Source organism: Mercenaria mercenaria, chromosome 14, assembly GCF_021730395.1.
Source record: "Mercenaria mercenaria strain notata chromosome 14, MADL_Memer_1, whole genome shotgun sequence".
Classification (NCBI taxonomy): Eukaryota; Metazoa; Mollusca; class Bivalvia; order Venerida; family Veneridae; genus Mercenaria; species Mercenaria mercenaria.
This window is the reverse complement of record NC_069374.1, coordinates 20,277,150-20,297,380: the sequence shown is the minus strand read 5'-3', so window position 1 is coordinate 20,297,380 and position 20,231 is coordinate 20,277,150. Positions and strand designations below refer to the sequence as shown.

General features: G+C 33.1%; 1 protein-coding gene across 1 annotated transcript; it reads right to left on the bottom strand.

Annotated features, from left to right (window-relative positions):
• Nucleotides 1–893: 893 nt before the first annotated feature.
• LOC123526517 (aromatic-L-amino-acid decarboxylase-like) lies at nucleotides 894–14,900 on the bottom strand. Its single transcript, XM_053522747.1, has 15 exons — nucleotides 14,766–14,900; nucleotides 11,080–11,305; nucleotides 10,030–10,143; nucleotides 9,624–9,675; nucleotides 9,030–9,094; nucleotides 8,568–8,699; nucleotides 7,998–8,108; nucleotides 7,400–7,432; nucleotides 6,774–6,935; nucleotides 5,924–5,991; nucleotides 5,388–5,458; nucleotides 4,869–4,888; nucleotides 4,211–4,309; nucleotides 2,432–2,533; nucleotides 894–2,187 (listed from the first exon to the last, which is right to left on the bottom strand). The coding sequence occupies exons 2-15, from the start codon at nucleotides 11,278–11,280 to the stop codon at nucleotides 1,678–1,680; spliced, it is 1,740 nt and encodes a 579-aa protein (XP_053378722.1). The 5' UTR covers nucleotides 11,281–11,305; nucleotides 14,766–14,900; the 3' UTR covers nucleotides 894–1,677.
• Between the last annotated feature and the right edge of the window lie 5,331 nt (nucleotides 14,901–20,231).

Here is a 20,231-nt window from a genome sequence, read left to right as displayed (position 1 = left end):
CAGTCACCTACAAGCGTTACCGACAGCAACGAAAAAAAGTGGATTTGGTGTACACTTTACGGTATAGTTTAAAAGTGCCAGAGGTTGTTGTCTGTCAAACATTTCGCAGAGTTCTATGGCAAGACTAACTAAATACGCATTTGACATTTTTAATTTTGCATTGAAAGTCAACCACTAAATTAGAAAGCTAGACTATATATCAAATCAAATTTCCTCCTCGCGCTTGCGCTTGAAATATTTACAGACAGCCATCTCCTCCGCCAGAGTTCAGGTATCTGCTGAAGGCAAGAAAAGACACTTTTCCATTTTGTTGTCACTTGTTTTAACACATTACAGACATTATATGTATTCTTAGTCAAACTAAGGATGTAAAATATAGCTGATTTATTCTAATTTTCTATCAGTTTATTTGCTGCATGGTCCTAGATTTACTTCCCGAGCAATTAAAACCAAGTTCCCGGCCTTTTTTACGAGATTATAATACAATCTTGGCACCTTGAACCAGACCTACCATGCTAGCTCCTGCGGTAATTGTATTTTTAATACATTTGAACTTTGTTTGGGAAGCTGATTTTTTGCCATTAATAAATATATATGCATTTGACATGTTGAATGAAAGTACACTGTGAAAAAAAATATTCAGGCATGGACCCTAGGTCATGTTATTCTCCCAAAACCAATGACATTAATATACTGATTAGCCTGACCTTCAAATGAACATTCAAAGAGACTTATGGGGACTCAACTTAGTAAATTAATCCGATAGAGAATAATAAAGCTAGTGATTCAGACATGCTGGTTCGGAATAGATGGAAGATGAACCTACATTTTGCTTAGTATAATAAGTCAAATTGTATATTACATTGAGTGAAAATGTAAACATGGCATCGAAATCGCCCAAAATACATATTGGAAACGCATACTAGTATGCAAAAGAAGTAATTACTTTTGGACATTCAAAGATAACAATTTCTCTTAAATAAAAAGTAATAAGAACTACTAACTATGCCTTTTTTAATATTACAGTAAATAATAATATGGTTTGTAAATTTCGAATAATTATATGACTTATAGCTTCATTTTTAAAGGGTTTAATTTGAGTCAATCGGTAAGGGTTACATGCATAAACTTGTGATGATGCAATAGTATTACTCCCCGTTTCAACAATGTCATTTGACCTCCAATTCCTTTCATTCAGTTCAGGATAACATACTGGCCTACTTCTTTGGCAAAAGACGGAATTAGTTTATGGCAATATTATTTTTATATTAGCTATATAATAATTCCCATTGGTACAAACGAAATATACATCATATTCAAAGACCTTTTGGTTTTTCTGTGTAGAATATTACGTCTTAAATAGAATTATGAGCTTCTGTCATTACTAGTTCACTCCACGTTTTATAACGAAAGAAGAGAAATATCCATTACGCATTTTGACTTCAAAAGCTGTCGTTTCATTTTGGTATTCTACTCACATTTTTTGTGTACGAACGGATAAATAGCGTTCGTTCCTACGTTAAGTTCTGAAAATGATATTTTGATCTGATAAAACAATTACATTGAATATGATGTGATATTTACCAAAGGATGATACTGTTGATGTGGTATGTCAACCACTGTTTACTTTGTCAATGGATAAATAGACACGAATTAATGATTGTAGTAAGCGACCGTTCATGATTCGGATTTTTTCTTCTGGTTATTCCTCTGTACCTCGCCGTTTTCCTCTTCAAGATCTGACTCGCTTCTTATCTTTCTGTGACCATCAATACTGAGTGCTCTTAGGAGTGTTCGATTGAACCCTTTTGGATCAGAAACCATTCTGTGGAACAAATTCCGTCTTTCGCATGCGCGTTTCAATGTAGAACGCTGCTGGTCGAAAATTAGCTCCGGATCAAACAATTCTTGATCAAAGACTTCATCTTCGCTTTCTGTTTCGGATAACTCACAAGATTCGAATTTCTCGAACACATTCATCTTTTCGAGTTCATGTTTTGATGACATCAGATCTTCAGCGGCATTTACTATCTCGTGCCAAGCGTATTTGATGTCATCGTCAGTTGCCGACTCAGCACAAACAGCAAACCTGATGACGTAATTCTCATTCACAAGTGCTGGAACCATGTGTATCCTCCGACTTTCATTAATATTTTTCAGCAGTCTCTGTGTTAGAGCGTTTGGACCCTGTGTGGCAGAATTTAAAATCATTTTCAAAGTGAAAAATACAAAATTAATGCTCACACAAATATGCATATAAAGAAAAAAATATTAGTAATTACAGCACTTCAATTCACCTGATATTTTCATATTTTTGTACAAATTGCAATATTTAGTTACATGGTATAGATCTTTAGGAATAAATACGGACAAGGATAACAATGCAATTTAGTTGGAATTATACTAAAACATTAACTGTTGTTATACCAACCTTTAATCGAAAGCAAACAAGACCTGTTGTAACCTTGCCAACAACCTCGAAAAGGTCATTGTTGCGCACATGTTCTTCGAAAAGTTTGGCTAACTTGACGTGCTAAAACAGAAGCGAAATATTCTTAAAAGAGATATGATGCGAAAAGTAATACATGAAGTGTTATTATTTAAGTAATGATATTATATATTTAGATCCCTACATCTGTTTCATTTTAAAAGAATATGATTTATTTTAAGCTGAAAGAAACTATGTAGTTTTTTGTTCAAATCTGATTCGACCCATCATTGTTTTTAGTAATTGCCACATACTATGATCATAGCAGTAGTACTAGGTAACACGAGAAACTGTTGGAAGTTGAGCACTGCATAAATTCGATGACGATAAATGTCTCAGTTTTGTTCGTTTCGTAACGGTTGGACTGAAATTCCTGAGCACCGGACATAACTTCTCTTTTTATTTTTGTTTTATTTTCTTTACTTAAGGGACATACATGTATTACCTTTTTATCACATCACAGTTAGCGAAATTTCACTTTAGTTTAACAGTATGTTGAATACCCAAACTTCAAATAGCAGTTTTTAAATTATTTACGTGAATTCCATCGATGTTAAGTTGCTGTCTTTTATTCGATTTTAAAGCAGTTTACATACAAAAAAAAATAAGAAACACTGCTAAGTGAAAGAAGGGGCGTACCTTTGTACACAAGCAAGAAGAGTTGTGGAGCCTATGGTAAGTTATGAAGCCTATGAATGTTTGTCAAATCATCACAGTAAATATATGTGTGAAGTTTGAATCCATTCCATTCCAGCAAGTAATTACTGATTTCGCAGTGTACATACTAAATCATTATCAAAAATGGCAAATCTAAAAAGGGGCAAAACTTTGCACAAATGCCAAAAAAAGAAATATGTAATCTGTGTATTGCATGTCAAATTACTACAGTGTAAAAGTGCGTGAAGTTGCAGTGTTCTTGTTCCTTCTAGTGGTTACTGGAATACCAGCTTTTGAGTAGACTCAAATTAAACCAAGTCTGTTATTATGTTGCTTGTTTGCGTTCTATTCTTCCAAAGAATCTTTTCACAGTCTTATTAATTAACCAAATATTGCAAAGAGTACAATGGTGCATAACTCTGTGAAAATGCAACACAGACCTATGAAATATTGTGTTATATGAATAAGTGCGTGATGTTTCAATTCATGCCGTCAAAAGCGATCCATGCCTTCAAGTGGTTACTGAGAAACACGCTTACATACGAAAGATCAACAAAATCAGGACGCCGACGCCGAAAGTGGTTGAATGCAGTAGCTAACAAAAGAGAAACAAAACGTTGAATCCGGTTTAATGCTAATGAAGTACATAAAAAAAAACAATTGTTTACTGACCGCCTGGACAGTTTTAATGTGTGTGTTTTTTTTTTCAAGCGGTTTAGTCATCGCTGTTGGTGTTTTCGTTTATTTTGTCATTCCATGAACCATTGAATACAAGACTGGTTCGTCTACAGAATTGTCTATAAAAGATGCATCTAAAACTTTAAACTTCTCTATCTGAAACTGGTAGGCTCCCGACGAACAAACGAGCCATGAAATGTATCATCATACACTCATCTGAGATAATATGACAAAAGTTTTTTTTGCAAACATTAACATCTGATTATTATAATGTAATGTTTTGACTATAAACTCAAACGTATAAATATCTACTTCACTATAAATCTTGATAAATGATTTTGTGTATTGTATTGCCAGCTCTATCAAAGCTTACAGTTTAATACTTACCCTCCTGATGTAATTTTGTAAACCATCAACTCCATATATTCTCAAAACAAACCATAGTTTCAGCGCACGGAATCGTCTGCTTAATGGAATTCCCCAGTGCTGGAATGACAGTTAAAATATTCAACAGAATTATTCTACCGATTATACTGGTTACAAGCTGTCAGTGTGGCATAAGGGAGTGCAGTCGTATGGTCAGACCTGCCTTAGGCAGTCTCGAATTTATGTTCGTGTGACTTAACTTCAAGGAATATTGGTAAGTTATTCCTAATCACTGTAGAGAATCATCTTTATCAGGAACGTAGAATCCGTTGGAAGCAACTAAACACAATAAAAGCGAGTAAGCGTGATTGGATCTGTTCATAAGAAGCGTGATTGGATCTGTTCATAAGAAGCGTGATTGGATATGTTCTTAAGAGGAAATGTTCACGAGCGGAAAGGGAATGAGCAATCCTCCCCGAAACCCTTCCATTATCAACTGGCATAAGCAGAAACGCAATAAATTAACGGGCCAGAAATAATACAAACGCTGCGTGCAAGAGCCGGGTAAACTTTTCACGCCATCCAAAGAGAAAAGTTATGTTGCAGTCGTACTCAATAGTGATAACAGAGTTAAGATAATCAAATACAAGGATGCAATTAGTTAGCTTATTAAACTCACCCGAAAATCCAATTCTTTATCTACAACAAAACAAACGAACATTGTATCTTAGTCTCGAACAGTTAGACACAGTAATGTATCAAGCACGTGTAAATGCGTTAAACTTGTCTATAACAATAAAATATTTACTTTGAACCTAATTGTGTGACATCAATGATAGAAATTGTTACCCGGTAGTTTTTTATCCTTAAAATAAATTGCGTGTGCATGACCCAATCATTTTTGGAATTGTTTTCTTTTCAACATTGGTTTGGAACCGGAAATATTCTATAAATGTTTGGACACTTTGGAAATGTAATTTCATAAATATTATTGACTTTTGTAAGCAGACATTTGCATTCATTTGACTGACAAAAAGTTACCTCTTGCAAGAAATATGTTAAGATAGTAATTAATCGATTAATCGTTGAAAACATTCTTAATGTTTTGTGTCATTTTATTGTATCGTAGTTTAATTATTTCGATGAACTTGTATATATATCTATACTGAAATTAGTTTGCAGTATGGAGCGTACATACCATCGTGCTCGTGTTGTAGGTATACTGGATCCACCGTCAGTGCGCTTGTCAGTGCCTTACGATCACGTACCCTAGAAAAAATGCAAGTATTTTATTTGTTATTTTAACAAGACCCGTCTTAAATTTCCTATTTAACAAAGAAGTCCGAAACTGTGTGTAATTATTCAACAAAATCACAGTTCAGATGTCACACTTATTACGTCATATGGTCAGACGTAAAAGTGGCGAGTTGGAGCAGAAAACCACATAAAACAGGCAAATATTTTGTGGATCTCAATGATGTATTTCATAGTTTGAATCGAAATAATATATCTTAGACATTGATTTTCCTTCAATGAAATTATTGTCGTTCTGATGCGTGTCATTTTATCACTCGGACTGCGCATTCGTAGTATAATTCCTTCGCATCTGGACTCCAAACAATGATTCAATAACAAAACACTGTTTAGAATATAAATAAATGACACTGTTAATAAATCATTAAGATATATAACAGTTCTTAGTTCTTACTAGTATATGCTGCAGACAAATCTTACCACATTAGAGAACAGTCGAAGTTCACCAACATCCACTTATTGGGATTAAAATTTATGGATGAAACATTCTGAAAAATATATTTTATATTTTGTATATGTCATTTGTGTCTTGATTTATAGTACTAAGGCTTACACAATGGTTACTGGAATTAATATAAAAGACTGGAGAGCCATTGACTAAAGCTTTTGATTCTAAGTATTAACAGGCTGTTGTTTAAGGTTAATTATACATCTTCCTTTGAAAGATATGGCTGCGGGAATGCTTAAGTTCTTGAGACGTAAAGGAACATTACCACTGTGGTTGTATACTATACTGGAACAATAGAATGAATGCGAGAACATTCCGAAATAAACTGACATTTTCTTACATAACGCTCGCGAAGCATCACCGCAAGACTTAACTGGCTTGCAGAATTTTTAGGATGTGTTACCTTTGTTTTATATTGTCATTGCGTATAAGGAATGTGGAATTCCCGGCCGACGTAAGTTTAATATACTGAAAACGAATACCTACATGGACATATAACAGGCTCATAATTTCAGGTATATTTCATTTGAAAAACATTATAAGTAGAGTTTTGTTTTATTTGACCTTAATTAGATTATCATTTCTTGTGAATGTACAAGGAATGAACAATGCTGTAAAGTACTCGTAAGACAAAGTGTTTTAGAATACAAATATTGTGAATCTCCCTTTACGTTTTTGATGTGTTTTTCATATCTCTAAAGCTCAAAATTATATGCATATTTCAAAATGCTGAAAAAATCCCATTTACTCTAAAAATATTGTTCACTGCTTCCCTTCTCTAATTGAAGTTTCAACGGTCCATCATTTCGGTTAAATACTTACCTCAACACCTTTCAGATGGTGCTGGTACTCGGGACATATAAGTGCATTTCCAGCGTAGGCTGCATCAACGTGGAGCCATACATGCTCCTTTGCGCAAACTTCTCCCAGTTCTTGTATGTTGTCATAAGAACAGCAACCTGTTGTACCCAGTGTTGCACACACCTTCATGGAGAACAAAAATATCTAATCATTTTAACCATGCAACTATTATGTCTGTGGTTACATCTTTTGTCAAGACGTACCAGAAAAAAGACGTTTCGCGAATGAATTTTAACTGACCGTTTGTATTTAAAATCAGTTCATGCGTGGTTGTTTGTTTCTTGATTATGACTATATTTATATTATACCAGATTTATATAGCACCCTTTTCATGACAATCATGTCCAAAGTGCTTTGCATTCATAGATACATGTATGCATATACACAATATACAACTACAGCTACGCAGAATGCCAAATTCATCCGCTAAAAGTAAATGCACAAAGCTATCTCACCAAAAAGTTAATATACTTTTTAAATTAGAACTTATTCAGATCAATCATTTTGAGTAGGCTTTTCATTAGCCTAAATAGAAACAGAAACAAAAACAAAACGAGAACTAGTTATTCTGATATTAATATACTTACGTAAAACGGAATCAATCCCATCCTACGATCTTCCTGTCAAACATGAAGTAATAGCTTAATATTAGCGTGAAATTTATCTGGTATTCTTACAGTGACAATGTCAAATATATGGTAAGAAACTAACAATGGGTGATTTAAATCAAAGCATGAAATAAAAACCTTGTTTGTTTTACATATAAGATCACAATATTTTACACACATGAACACCAAATCTTACATTATTGCAGCTGGAGTTCACTCGTGAAAGATAGTTCAATCTTACACTGAAACAAAAAGCTATCCTTTCTGTATTTTTCAATTGTTGTTGATAACATGCAAGTTTATAGAAAAAAATCAATTAACTGTAAATTTTGTCAAAAAATCGATTAGTAACCTCGGACAGTGATTTCAATGACATATTTATATATATGTCAGTACTTACTACAAATAAGATTACAATTAATCTGCATATCATATACGTATTTACATGTATGTACTTTACAAATTTAGTTTCTCTAATTTTTTTCTTGTCGGGATCCCTTCTGCGATTATGTTGTTGTCTGTACAAACACAATCATTATGTATGAAAACATCTTCATTTTGCCCAAAGATACCCTACCTCTATTGCTCGTTCCAATGTATAGCCACGCAGAGAATAGTTTTCATCAACGTCTAACTGTCTCATCTTAACCAGTCCTATCATGCCAGCTTTCTCCACACATGAATGTGCCTGAGTATACATTAAAAGAAACTGAGTCCACTAGTAAGACTACATTAAATAACAGTCTATCATAAGATACACCAGAAATTGCAAAGTTTCTGATTGAAGTATTGGCAATTCATTCTAATATGTTCCGGCTAATTAACATTTCTTACAATGAATAGCACCGGTATAATCATGTTATAAAACTTGTCAATTGATACACAATACATATCTCTTGTCTGAATACCTTTTAAGCCAATGTTTTCGCAGTCGATTATTTTTATATATGTGCATTTTGTGTTTACTTAAACGAAAATGAAAGTGTTATACATAAATTGGAATGTTATCATTAAACTTGAATCCTAAAAGCAATGATTTCTCATAATATTTTGTTCGATTTTGACATTTTGTTTTCAGACCTAAGAGTTCTACACTTAAGAAGAAATACTATGTACATCTGACTAGTCTCTAGTACAGTATACTTACCAGTTTAGATGAATACGCAACCAGTTTCGAGAGAACATACCCGTCGTCAATATACGGATATGTTTTGGCTCTTTCTATCGCAGCATGCCGGGATGCCAGTAATGTTACCAGTACACATTCACTCGCTGATCCCTGTACAACGAAGCCAATATCGTTAATATAGAAACTCTTTTAAGCAATAAATAAATAAAACTTGAAATTGTTAGTCAAGGTGTACAATATTATTACATGGCAATATCTCCTCATCGTCGCTGTTGAACAGCGATGTATCTTGATGACATTACGGGTCGCAAAAACAAACTGCAATAATATTATGAATATTAATAGACAATTCTAACACTCTGAAAAAAAAGCTATATACATGCACGCATTTGAATATATATGTAGTTTTTCACTCTTATTTTCAGCAACTGTTGTTATGTTGATTACTGAATATAGATCTGCAAAAGCTTATACATGTACCTGAATAACACCTCCTCCGCGGCCTCCTTCGTGCAGGAACGCCGAAGGTAATTTTATCAACTTTCCTGAAAATCAAAACGAAAAACGAAAAGTTCTGATAACAGTTCTGCAATATTCTGAAATCAAATTTATTTGTAAAATCCTGACGAGATGTTGAAGGCTGAAGCAATGTCAAGCACTTTTGCATCAGAAATATGATATTATTCCGTCCGTTCTGGACAGGTCGGAATTAGAATAAGACTTTTTCTTGAACATAATGTAAAAAAAAAAACCCAGAAATTTATGTAGATTATTTTTAACTTGCTACGGTATATTGAGTATATTAGCCGGGAATAAACTGTGGAAATACTAAACCCTTAGAGACTCTCTAAATTGAAATTGTCTGATATTTTTAGAGATACAAGTACTTTATGTTTTTCGAAATGGATTAAAGTTACTAGTGAAGGAGAGATAAATTTGAATTTAGAAAATGTTTCCTTTTCAAAAGAGTGTTTTTCAATATCATCGCGTAGTACACAAGGAAATATATATATAAATGTCAATTTCTATAAAGTATTACTTCTATTTGTAAATCTTTTATTAATGAAAACGTACCAATCCAGTCCAGTACGACGATTTCCAGTTCCGTACAAGCCGGGCTTGCAGCCTAAAATAAGAAAAAGCTAGTTGAACTGTTTTACAATCTGCATGCCTTTCAACTACCTCAGAATTTTCAACAACTGTTTTGAAATGCCATTTTGTTTTACGTAACACATTTTCTACTTAATTTCATGTCTTTTCGATGGTGTTTGAAACTTAACTGCATCAGTTTCAAGGTCAAATTTATATCGAATAATTAATTCCGCTTTATCCCGAATGTCTTCCTTAATTTGCTTTTTGGTCCTTTTGATTACAGACCAAAAGAATTGATTAAGCTTGTAATGACTCCTGCAATATATAACACAAAATAACACACATTATTGTTTACGGGATTCATACATAAAAATTCAATCATGTTTACCCATGAAAAGCCCACGCATCCAATTGCGTCAGAGAGCATGTCTCCCAGTATAGAAGGATAAGAATTTCCCGCAGGAAAATACGCGTGGAACTGCGGATGCTGCCAGTGAGTTAACTAGAAAAGAGTAAAAACAATCGATTAGTAAGAAATTAATTTTGAATAATTATATCATCTAGAATAACATTTACTTTCAAGTGGATTTTTATCATTGCTTACTATTTTCAGTACAAACTACTTTACATACACGTTATATTTGTTTTTTCTATAAATTAATTTGGTCGATTGTGATGACAGCTTGAAACTTATTTGAATCACACTCGTGCCCATTTCCTAGAAAAAAAAACAGTACTTGTATCGTATTAGAAGGCATGGTCTTGACTCCAGTGGGCACGAACCCACGATCTCCGGTTCGTGCGGCTAACACCGTAACCAGTAGACCACCTTATTCTTTAAAAACACAATAATATGTTCGAGTGTCAGATACTACCACAGTGACTGAAAAACTATCTGGATAAATGTTTGTATTACTAATAATTATATCCCGTAAGCACATGTTTACTGCACTAATACTAATATCTGGGGCCGTATTCATAAAGCATCTTAAGTATAAGTATAAGAAATTGATTATTTACTTAAGTATTACTTAAGTATTGTTATTCATAAAACAACTTAAGAAGTAATTCTTGGCTTTTATTGTGGACGAAAACATTAAAAAAACAACATTAATTTCAGACAAATACAACATGCACAATTATGTTTAAAGTGCTTTTATCTGAAAAACAACACTTTAATCGTACTCACGACGCTATTTTGTTTTCTGACTTAAGTAATTTCTTACGTATCTTAGGTTTAAGCTGTTTTATGAATAGGACTTAAGTTTCTACTTAGACTTAAGCTGAAATCACCACAAATTTAAGTAAAATCTTCAACTTAAGTCAAAACTTATACTTAAGATGCTTTATGAATACGGCCCCTGAGCTTCACTATGCATTTGGCAAAAAGAATGTGTAACAAAGGTATTTCAGTGAACATATAGTGACAAAACCATACCCCCGGCATAATTATTTTCTCAACGTCTTTCATAATTTCCCTGAAGTTTTCTCCTTTTGTTGGCGCGTGCTTCGGAAGTAACCCTCGCATATATCCAGGTTCTACATCTGAGCTAACACGGCGCTCTGGCAGTGTGCGCATATACTTTGCTATGTATTTGACCATTTCTGTTCCATATCTTTCAAAGTCGTCGGCGTTCATATTTTCTGCAATTGACTTTTTTATTCTGCCTGAATATTAGATAAACATGATAGAAACAGGTCAGTGGTGACTAACTCAAAGGTCCCTTAAGTCCTAAGGTGTTTGTAACGTCACCTTTTCTTGCTCGTAGGGATTTTTAACTCTTAAATAAAGTATACATGTGTTCATACGTGTTACAACAGAATATATGCAAAGTACCTTGCAGTAAATACTCTAGAATGCCTATGAACTGATCAGACTGCTGAGGGCAAACTTTGACTTATGCACAATTTAAAAACAGACAAAATGATGAAGCTATTTCAACAGATTCTTATTTCATTCTTCACCTAAATATACGGTAAATTCTCTTTTAAATATTGCAGTTGGGAAAATGTTGTAAGCATTATATTGATTTCTAGGCCAAGTTATTGTTTGCCATCTGCTGCATGTTTTTGATATCAAAAGTCTTGTGACAGGTGTTAAGGCTGAAATATAAAATCTATATCACGGAAAAAAATGATAAAGGAATTGTGCAGACGATAATAGTAATTAAATATTAACTGGTTCTGAGTATTAATTGCACAGATAGATTAGATTAGATTATATTAGATTATTTGATTAGATTAGATTAGATAAATAGATAGATAGATGGATAGAGACAGAGACAGAGACAGAGACAGAGACAGAGACAGAGACAGACAGACAGACAGTTTATTCAAACAAAAGGCAATATGCACATGTATATCCTAGGTTTCAAAATTACTTTCTGGTACTTATAACATGTGTAAATATGTTTAGTTCTGCTCATATCGGAGCTAGAGGGCTTGCACTTCCACTACTTTCAATCAAACCGAACCTGCAACATTTTCGTTTATGTCGTGTCGGGTGACCTGTGGTTTTCCACTTTTTTATTTTAAAGAAATCGAGGTATTATCGTATTTCAAACGTATTAAGGTGTAGGACGTATAATCATCTCGCGCGTTACATGTCATGAATATACTACCATTTTAAATTCAATACAGTTTGTTAACTCAGCGCTAGGTTATAGTGATTAGTACAGCCGGTCTACCTACCCCACCCCTGGCCTGTGGGAGATGAGTGTAAGGGCATAAGAAGAAGGCAGCTGGAATTGAAATTTGGTTCCTTTATACTAACCCCTCCCTCGACGGAGTGATGTAGGGTTGAGTAAGTGCTTTGCAGTATAATGACACGGAAATATATAGTCATAACGGTATGATTTCCATGAAGAAATTAATGAAGTGATAGTTTATATGACTGAAATTGAGTGCTACACTATGGTAATGAGGATAACAAAGTCTAAATGATAATTTATGATCTGTTCTTTTTGCTGTCGTTGATTCTCTTTGATTATGGGACAGATTTTTATTTAGGAAATAATGCTTTGGAATTCATAGTCTGTTGTTACAGACACGGTTGCTTATCCTTCCAAATTTTACTAGTGATGGACAATTGCCATTAAACAAATTGTTCTTATGGTCAATAGCAGCAGTAGTATATATGCATCTGAAATCATGTATGTATTTAGAATTTTAAGTGTTTTCAGATTTAAATATGTATTTACAATAACAAGTGCAAGTGGAGCATATAAAAAATAAACAACAAAATTTATCAATTTTGATCGGAATTTTGATAAAAGAGCAACAGCAATCTGCCGACACAAACTTTATTAGTCAATGACCAAGACAACAACATACTCATATGCTATGACATTGTCCCTACACCCATACCCACTCCTGATCAGTTTTATATTGCTTCTACGGAGTGCGACGTTAACCCCAACCAAAAAAAAATAGATATATTCTACGATAAATCTCACTTGGGAACTTCTTAATTTCGATTCTAACACGATGCATGAGTCCATTATAACACATATTCACATCAAATACTAATAATGAAGATAATACAAAAATTTAATGATGCGCTTTTTGACAGAAGTAATTTCATTAAAATCACGTATTAAAATCGAACGCTAATAAAGTTTATTATAACTGAAGTAAAAACCAAAAGTTCGCTCAAAACTCAAAACTAGCCGGGACTTCTTTTTTCTATTATTATTCGATTTACTGTATATGTGTTATTTCTTATATTTCAGAATATGCTTTCATTGAACGTATATTTTTACGACAACATGTTTCATAGTACAAGTTTTCCGAAATCGTCCGAAACTTTAGCGTAATTTTGAAAATACCACCAAATAACGGCGCATTTTAGCTCGGGGGTTGGGAAAACAAAATCGGTCGTACTGAAAAAACGAATTCGGTGACATACAATTTTTAGTTAACCAAACGCAAGTAAATATACTTGCATATTTATGATTGAAATGTAAACAAAATTCCTCGACCCGAAAAAATGTTATATTCGAAAAACGGACAACTTTCCAGCTAAACTCTACGTTACATTTTGTGTAAATCAGACGCTTTAATGCGTCATAATCTTAAGGTACGTCATAGATCATTTAAAAAATTTATACCACAGGAAAGGGAATTTTAAATCTTTTAAAAATATATCTTTCGTGTCCGCTTCCAACTAAAACAGGGATATGCTGAAAACCTTACAGAAACAATGAAAACGACGCCAAGAAATGACGCCCAAAAAGTGCCGTTAGTGGCCAAACGGAAAACGGGAATAAATCAGAAATATCCTCAATTTTCTTTCGTTAATTTTTCATAGACGTATCTTATGGTAAAAAAATGGTGCCTTATCTGTATCGTAAATAGATGGAAATTGAAGAAATTAAGCTTTGTTTTACTTCCTGATTTTTTTTATTTATAATCTAGCTTTCCCATTCCTGTCAAGTTGTTATTTTTTAATAGACATAGATGTAATTTCCTAAAATGTCTTCTTTTTTTTTTCATCTGCCTGCAAGGCAACTATTAATACGGCATTTTATTTAATAGTAAAAAGAACATAGAGATACGAGTATCAATAGAACAGAACAGAACAGAACAGAACAGATATTTATTCATGTCGTATGCATATACAGCATATTGACATTACTAATACAAAGTAAAAATTAAAGCATGCATAGTAATAACAAACTGGCTCAATAACGCATGTATACATGTCTCATTTAGTCAAGTATAAAGTCATGTAATTATGCAAAGATCTTCAAATGACCTCAGACATGCAAGTCGCTTTTTGAATTGATGGTATAAACCTTCCGCTCTTTTTTAAAATCCCAACGCGTATAGAATATTGATTATTTTCAGTCAATATTATATAAATTGATATTTCTTATGTTAGCTATGTAATACTGATACTTTCTTCTGCCTTATGTCATATGTTTTGCTTTGTGATTAACGCATCTATTCCGGGCTCTTACTTACGAGGACATGTTTGAAGAAATATCAGATCTCGACGTTTCAGTCTTTCAATTAAGGTGTTCCACTTTTTAATATAATTTATTAGCTAGTTCTGTGATTGATAAAACATTTCTGTTGCCTATGCATATATGAAACTATGGGATATGGTCAATATAAATGTACTTGCCTAATGCAGATTTTGGTACTCCGAGTCCCACAGCTTAGTACATATTCCACAGATGTCATTCATATAATGATTTCTGTCGTAGACGCGCACTTTGATTTTCACTGTAAATGCTTACCGTGCTCAAATGTAGATTTATACAAACAAACGTTTTACCCACAAAAGATGGATGACAGGTTAACATAATGTGATAACCTTTCATGATCCTTTCGTGATTCAGACACGTCAGTAAAGAAGTTTTAGTAATCTTCAAAAGGTTTACTAAATATAATACTAAGTCAAATTTAGTTTACTGTATTAAATGACAGTATATGTTACCAGATACATTTCATTTGCATCATAATCTAATCGCTGCTAAGTGCAAAAAGTATCTATAGTACTATGAAAAAATGGTCCGATGAAACGGCCTTTAAATGTTAATAGCGAAATGAATGCCGCAAAGTAATCAGTTGCTTGGATCTTATTACTTGGTTATATGAACATAAGTTGCAGTGTCATTGCATTTGTAAAACAAAATGAGAAAAAAAGCTCTTGATAACTGCGTTCGAATAATATAAACAGACAGAAACCTTAATACTGTACATGGAAGGAAATTCAAAAGATTGCAGAAAAAAAACATCTTATATAAACTGGAGATGTATGTATATCTACTTCTATTCCAAGAAGAGTGGATTAAGTTTCCTTCTTCGATATAGAAATTATAGACTTAAATTACTCAAATTTAAAATTTAAACAAACAATAGCAAAACTCATTCGGTCAGATGTGTTGAACCTAATGATAACTTCTTGTTACACGTTTACACTTATCATTGCTTCAAAATTGTGCGAGTATTTTATACGAATAAAGAATTATAATTTTTTTTTTTTTTTAAATTTGAATATATTTATTAAATGTTATACTTAATAGTTATGTATTGAAATATCTGTGCAAAATGGTTGTGTAAATGAAAACCGCTACTTTAACAGAAGATATTATGATTTGTGAATTAATATATCTACATGTTCATGAAAACTGCTAGCAAAATATTCATGATACATGTATATGAATAGAATAGAATAGTTTTATTATGTAAAAAACCTGACAAGATTCATGAGCATAGCATCATATACAATTCATAATCTAAAACATGGTATGGCAAGATGACAAAAAGTACAAATTTGATACAAGTTTCACTGTCTAAATAAATTGTTAATGGGAGAGACAGCATGTATTAGATCAAATAGTGTTTGGAATAGTTGTTTTAACATAGGTTAGTGTTAATATGCATTTATATTGTACAAAAATAGAAAGCTGAAAATTAAGACGACAGCTACACGTATATCACAAGTGTACGTCTACATACCTTTAGACCCTATTTGTATTATTTCTTACTTCAAAAGCTTTGTATATATAAGTGGATAAATTACGTACATCAGTGATATTATCACTTTTAAGTAATTGTAAAAACTTAAAAAAGCTAGGATGGCGCAAGAAATAATTTCTAATATACTGTTTTCGGAGGCTTAAGAAATCCTGGCATTCTATAACGAAATGATATTCGTCCTCGAGTGCATTACACCTTGTACATTTACGGTCGTCATAAGGGATAATTTCTGGTTTTCTCCATCTGCCTGTTTCCACTGCAAGTTTATGAGAGGCTAGTCTTAATCTAGACAGTGCAAACCGAAATTTTTTATAGTTACAATATTCAGGTATTCATTAAATTTGAAGTCAAATATATTTCTATAAAATATAGCTCTACTCGATTCAAGTAAACTTGTTCTTAAGTCTTGTACGTATATGTCCTTAATACGTTGTTTCAACTGACGCAGAAATATATTGACATCCACTACTCCCTGTGAAAGCCAGACATCATAATAACCTAACCTTGATAAGATATGTTTAACCTGTGAAACCCAATTTATTTTCTCTGGATTTAACTCGACATAACTTTTTAAACAATTATAGACCTGTTTAATATATTTGTCTTCATTAGAGTTACAGATTTTCAACCAGTATTTTATAATGTTTAAATTTCTGCCATTTTGTAGATTCATTCTACCCGTATCTCCATAAATGAAAGAGTTCTGGGTTGTGACTTTAACACCAAGTAACCTTTTACAAAAACCTAAGTGTATACGTTCAACTTGTGACCCTTTGTTGAATCCACATACTTCAGAAGCATAATTAAGTATTGGTAATATGAGTTTGTCAAAAAGATCAAGAGTATGCTTAGGTTGTAAGTCTGTAAATTTATATAAGTATTTATTCATTTTAAAAATGGCTTTTAGTGCTTGGCCTGCTAGCATCTTATCTGTCTCATTAAATGACCCGTATGAGCTAAATAACACTCCTAAATACTTAAATTTGCTTACAATTTCCAATTCTTTATTTTTGTATATAAATCTTATATTTCTGCTAAGTCTACCCCCTTTTCTAAAAAGCATGATTTTTGTTTTCTTTGCATTCACTGTTAACTTCCATCTATCACAATACTCAGCTAAAACATCTAAAGACTTTTGTAACCCTTCCGCGCTTTTGGAAAATAGAACGATATCATCTGCGTATAGAAGTAAACAAATCTTTATAGTTCCGATGTCAATGCCTTCAATGCCTTTTAATAAAAATACTTCCTCAATATCATTAAGGTACATGCTAAACAGGAAAGGGGACAGGCTCTCACCCTGTCTGACTCCTAATGTACATACAAAACTTTCGCTTAATGAGTCAAAACTCTTGATCTTTGACTTAACGTTGTTGTACATAGATTTTATAACCTTCAATATATTTCCCTTCACACCGTATTTAATTAGTTTATACCATAAGATATCCCTTACAACAAAATCAAATGCCTTCTGGAAGTCTACAAAAGCGCTAAAAAGTTTATCGCCCTTATTAATACATAGACTTATTAAAGAATTTAGTATAGATATATTATCAGTCGTGCCCATCCCTTTTCGAAAACCAGCTTGAGCCTCAATATAAACAAAATATTTCTCAGCCCAGCAATTCAACCTTTCATTTAAAATACGTGTAAATAACTTTCCTAAAGTGCTAAGTAGTGTAATGCCTCTGTAATTTGCGGGATCATTTTCGTCACCCCCTTTTGGAATTGGAATTATAAACCCTTCAGACCATTTTTCTGGAAAATAACCAATGTTCAAACAGGTATTAAATAATTTATGAAAATAATGTATTAAAGCATCCGCCCCATGTATGAAAAATTCATTCAGAAATAAGTCCGGGCCTCCACTTGTATTTGGGCGTAATTGTTTGATAGCTTTGCGTATTTCATACATAGTGATTTCCGAATCTAGCTCCGCGAACATAACCTGCATTTCCCCATCTAGAAAGCGCTCGTTGAAGTACAAAATATCTTCATCTGCCTGGAAAAAATGATCTTCGGGATTATTAATTGACTTAAAATATACAGCAAAATTGTCCATACTAATGTTTGGTTTTGAAACACTTTTTGTACACTCTTTTAACAGTTTCCAATATGACTTTGCATTTGATACTCTAGCTTCTATGAGTTTATTTGTATTTTGTTTACGATCATTAAATTTTTTCTGTCTGATGACTTTTTTATATTCTGATCTAGATTTAATAAGATTTACTCGATTACTCTCTGTTTTATTTAATCTAAACTTATTCAAATCAAAATAGAACTGTCCTCTCTTTAATGCACACTCGTCGTCAAACCAGGGTTTATGTTCTACATAATTGGAATTATCTGATGATTTCTGTATATTATTTTTAGTTTCTTTTCTAAATAATGGTGAACAAACGTCGTCCATAATATTAGAAAACTGTAATATATTACTGTCAATATATGATGTACTGTTCGTATTATTCATACCACCAGTTAACACATCAATTGATGATTTAAATTTATTTGCATTTAATTTATTCTTATACTCATTTAATTTACTACCATCCCACCTGTACGTAAATTTAATCCTATCAGAATTGTCTGCCCTCGGAGTTTCTTCTGTCGATCCTAAAATACTTAAACTAAATGTTATTGCGCAATGATCCGACAGTAAATTTGGTTCATGTACTTTAAATGATTCAACTTTGTTCATAATTGTCTGACTACAAATGACGTAATCCACGACACTGCGACCGTTACGCCCGACATATGTATAATCGCCGACGGCAGCGTCATCGCCTACCCGGCCATTCATAATTCGCAAACCACTTTCTTTACAAAAATCTATAAGGATCCTACCATTTCTATTTATACATTTATCTTGAGTTATGCGGGGGTAATCATTTTTATCACAAATATAATCGTCTGGAAGAATATATACATTTTGATCAAAATCATCATTTTCAACAAAATCGTTTAAACTACCTACTCTACGTTTAAATCACCTAACAAAAGAAATGTGCAAGCACCTTCAGTTTCGTTAGAAATTTTCACCATATCTGCTAAAATTCGATCTATATACACCTATTTCTATGACATTTTCCCGGCTGCTACCTTCCGGGACAACATAACACAAGCATACATATAAATCAGTTTGTGTACATAACAATTCTTTAGAAAAAATTAACCAGAGGATATCATCACTTTCACTCTTGTAGTATCAACCAAGGATGAATTACTACTGTTTGCAGATCAAATAGCCCCTTCAACTTTTTTCAAATCGATAGAGTTGCACATTTACGTCACAAAAACTGTGAAGCTGAAGCTTCATTTTTGGAGTAATCCTGACGGGTAAACCCCGCCTCATCCGCAATAAATTATTCATTCACCTTGTCGTGAAACTTTTTTTCTTTATCTTTACGTCACACAAAGCGCGCGCTCTGACTCTATCTTTGAAGTACTTGCATACATTGTAAAGTGCAATGAGGTGATAATGGATATGTTTTAAAAGTAGAATTTTGTAGGGCTACTAGGGATAACGCATGTTTTTTCGTGTTATAAAATCTGCAGAATCCCGAGGGATTATGCAGATGTTATAACACGAAATGAACATGCGCTAACGCTATTCTAGCATAAAACGCGTAAAAAATGAATACAATGCCATTCAACGTCATTAAATTTCCACGAAATGCGCGAGAATGTCTGAGTTGTTTTTTTACATTGACGTCATTTCGTTTTAAATTATCCGTTTTGGGGCCGAATGACGTTTACGCTTTGCGACAGAACGCGCATATATAAAAAAAGGTGTTATAACAGCACGCGAGCGCGAGAATCTCTCTGTTAACACACGTTTTCTCTCCTGTTAAAACACCCCCGAAAAGTGACAAGAACGGCAGTTTTATGCTAGAATGAATATTTCAACTACGTTCAAATGAAAACAGCGTTTTTTGTTTGTTATGACAATTATTATCGACGAAATTTCCATCCACGCAAGGTATATAAGGTTTTATAGAAAAATATCATTGAACCTTCCAGTTACGCAACACTTGTAGATCTAATTGTCATATCCATAAAACTGATTTATTTGATATTCAAACTTCTGCAGAGTCTTCC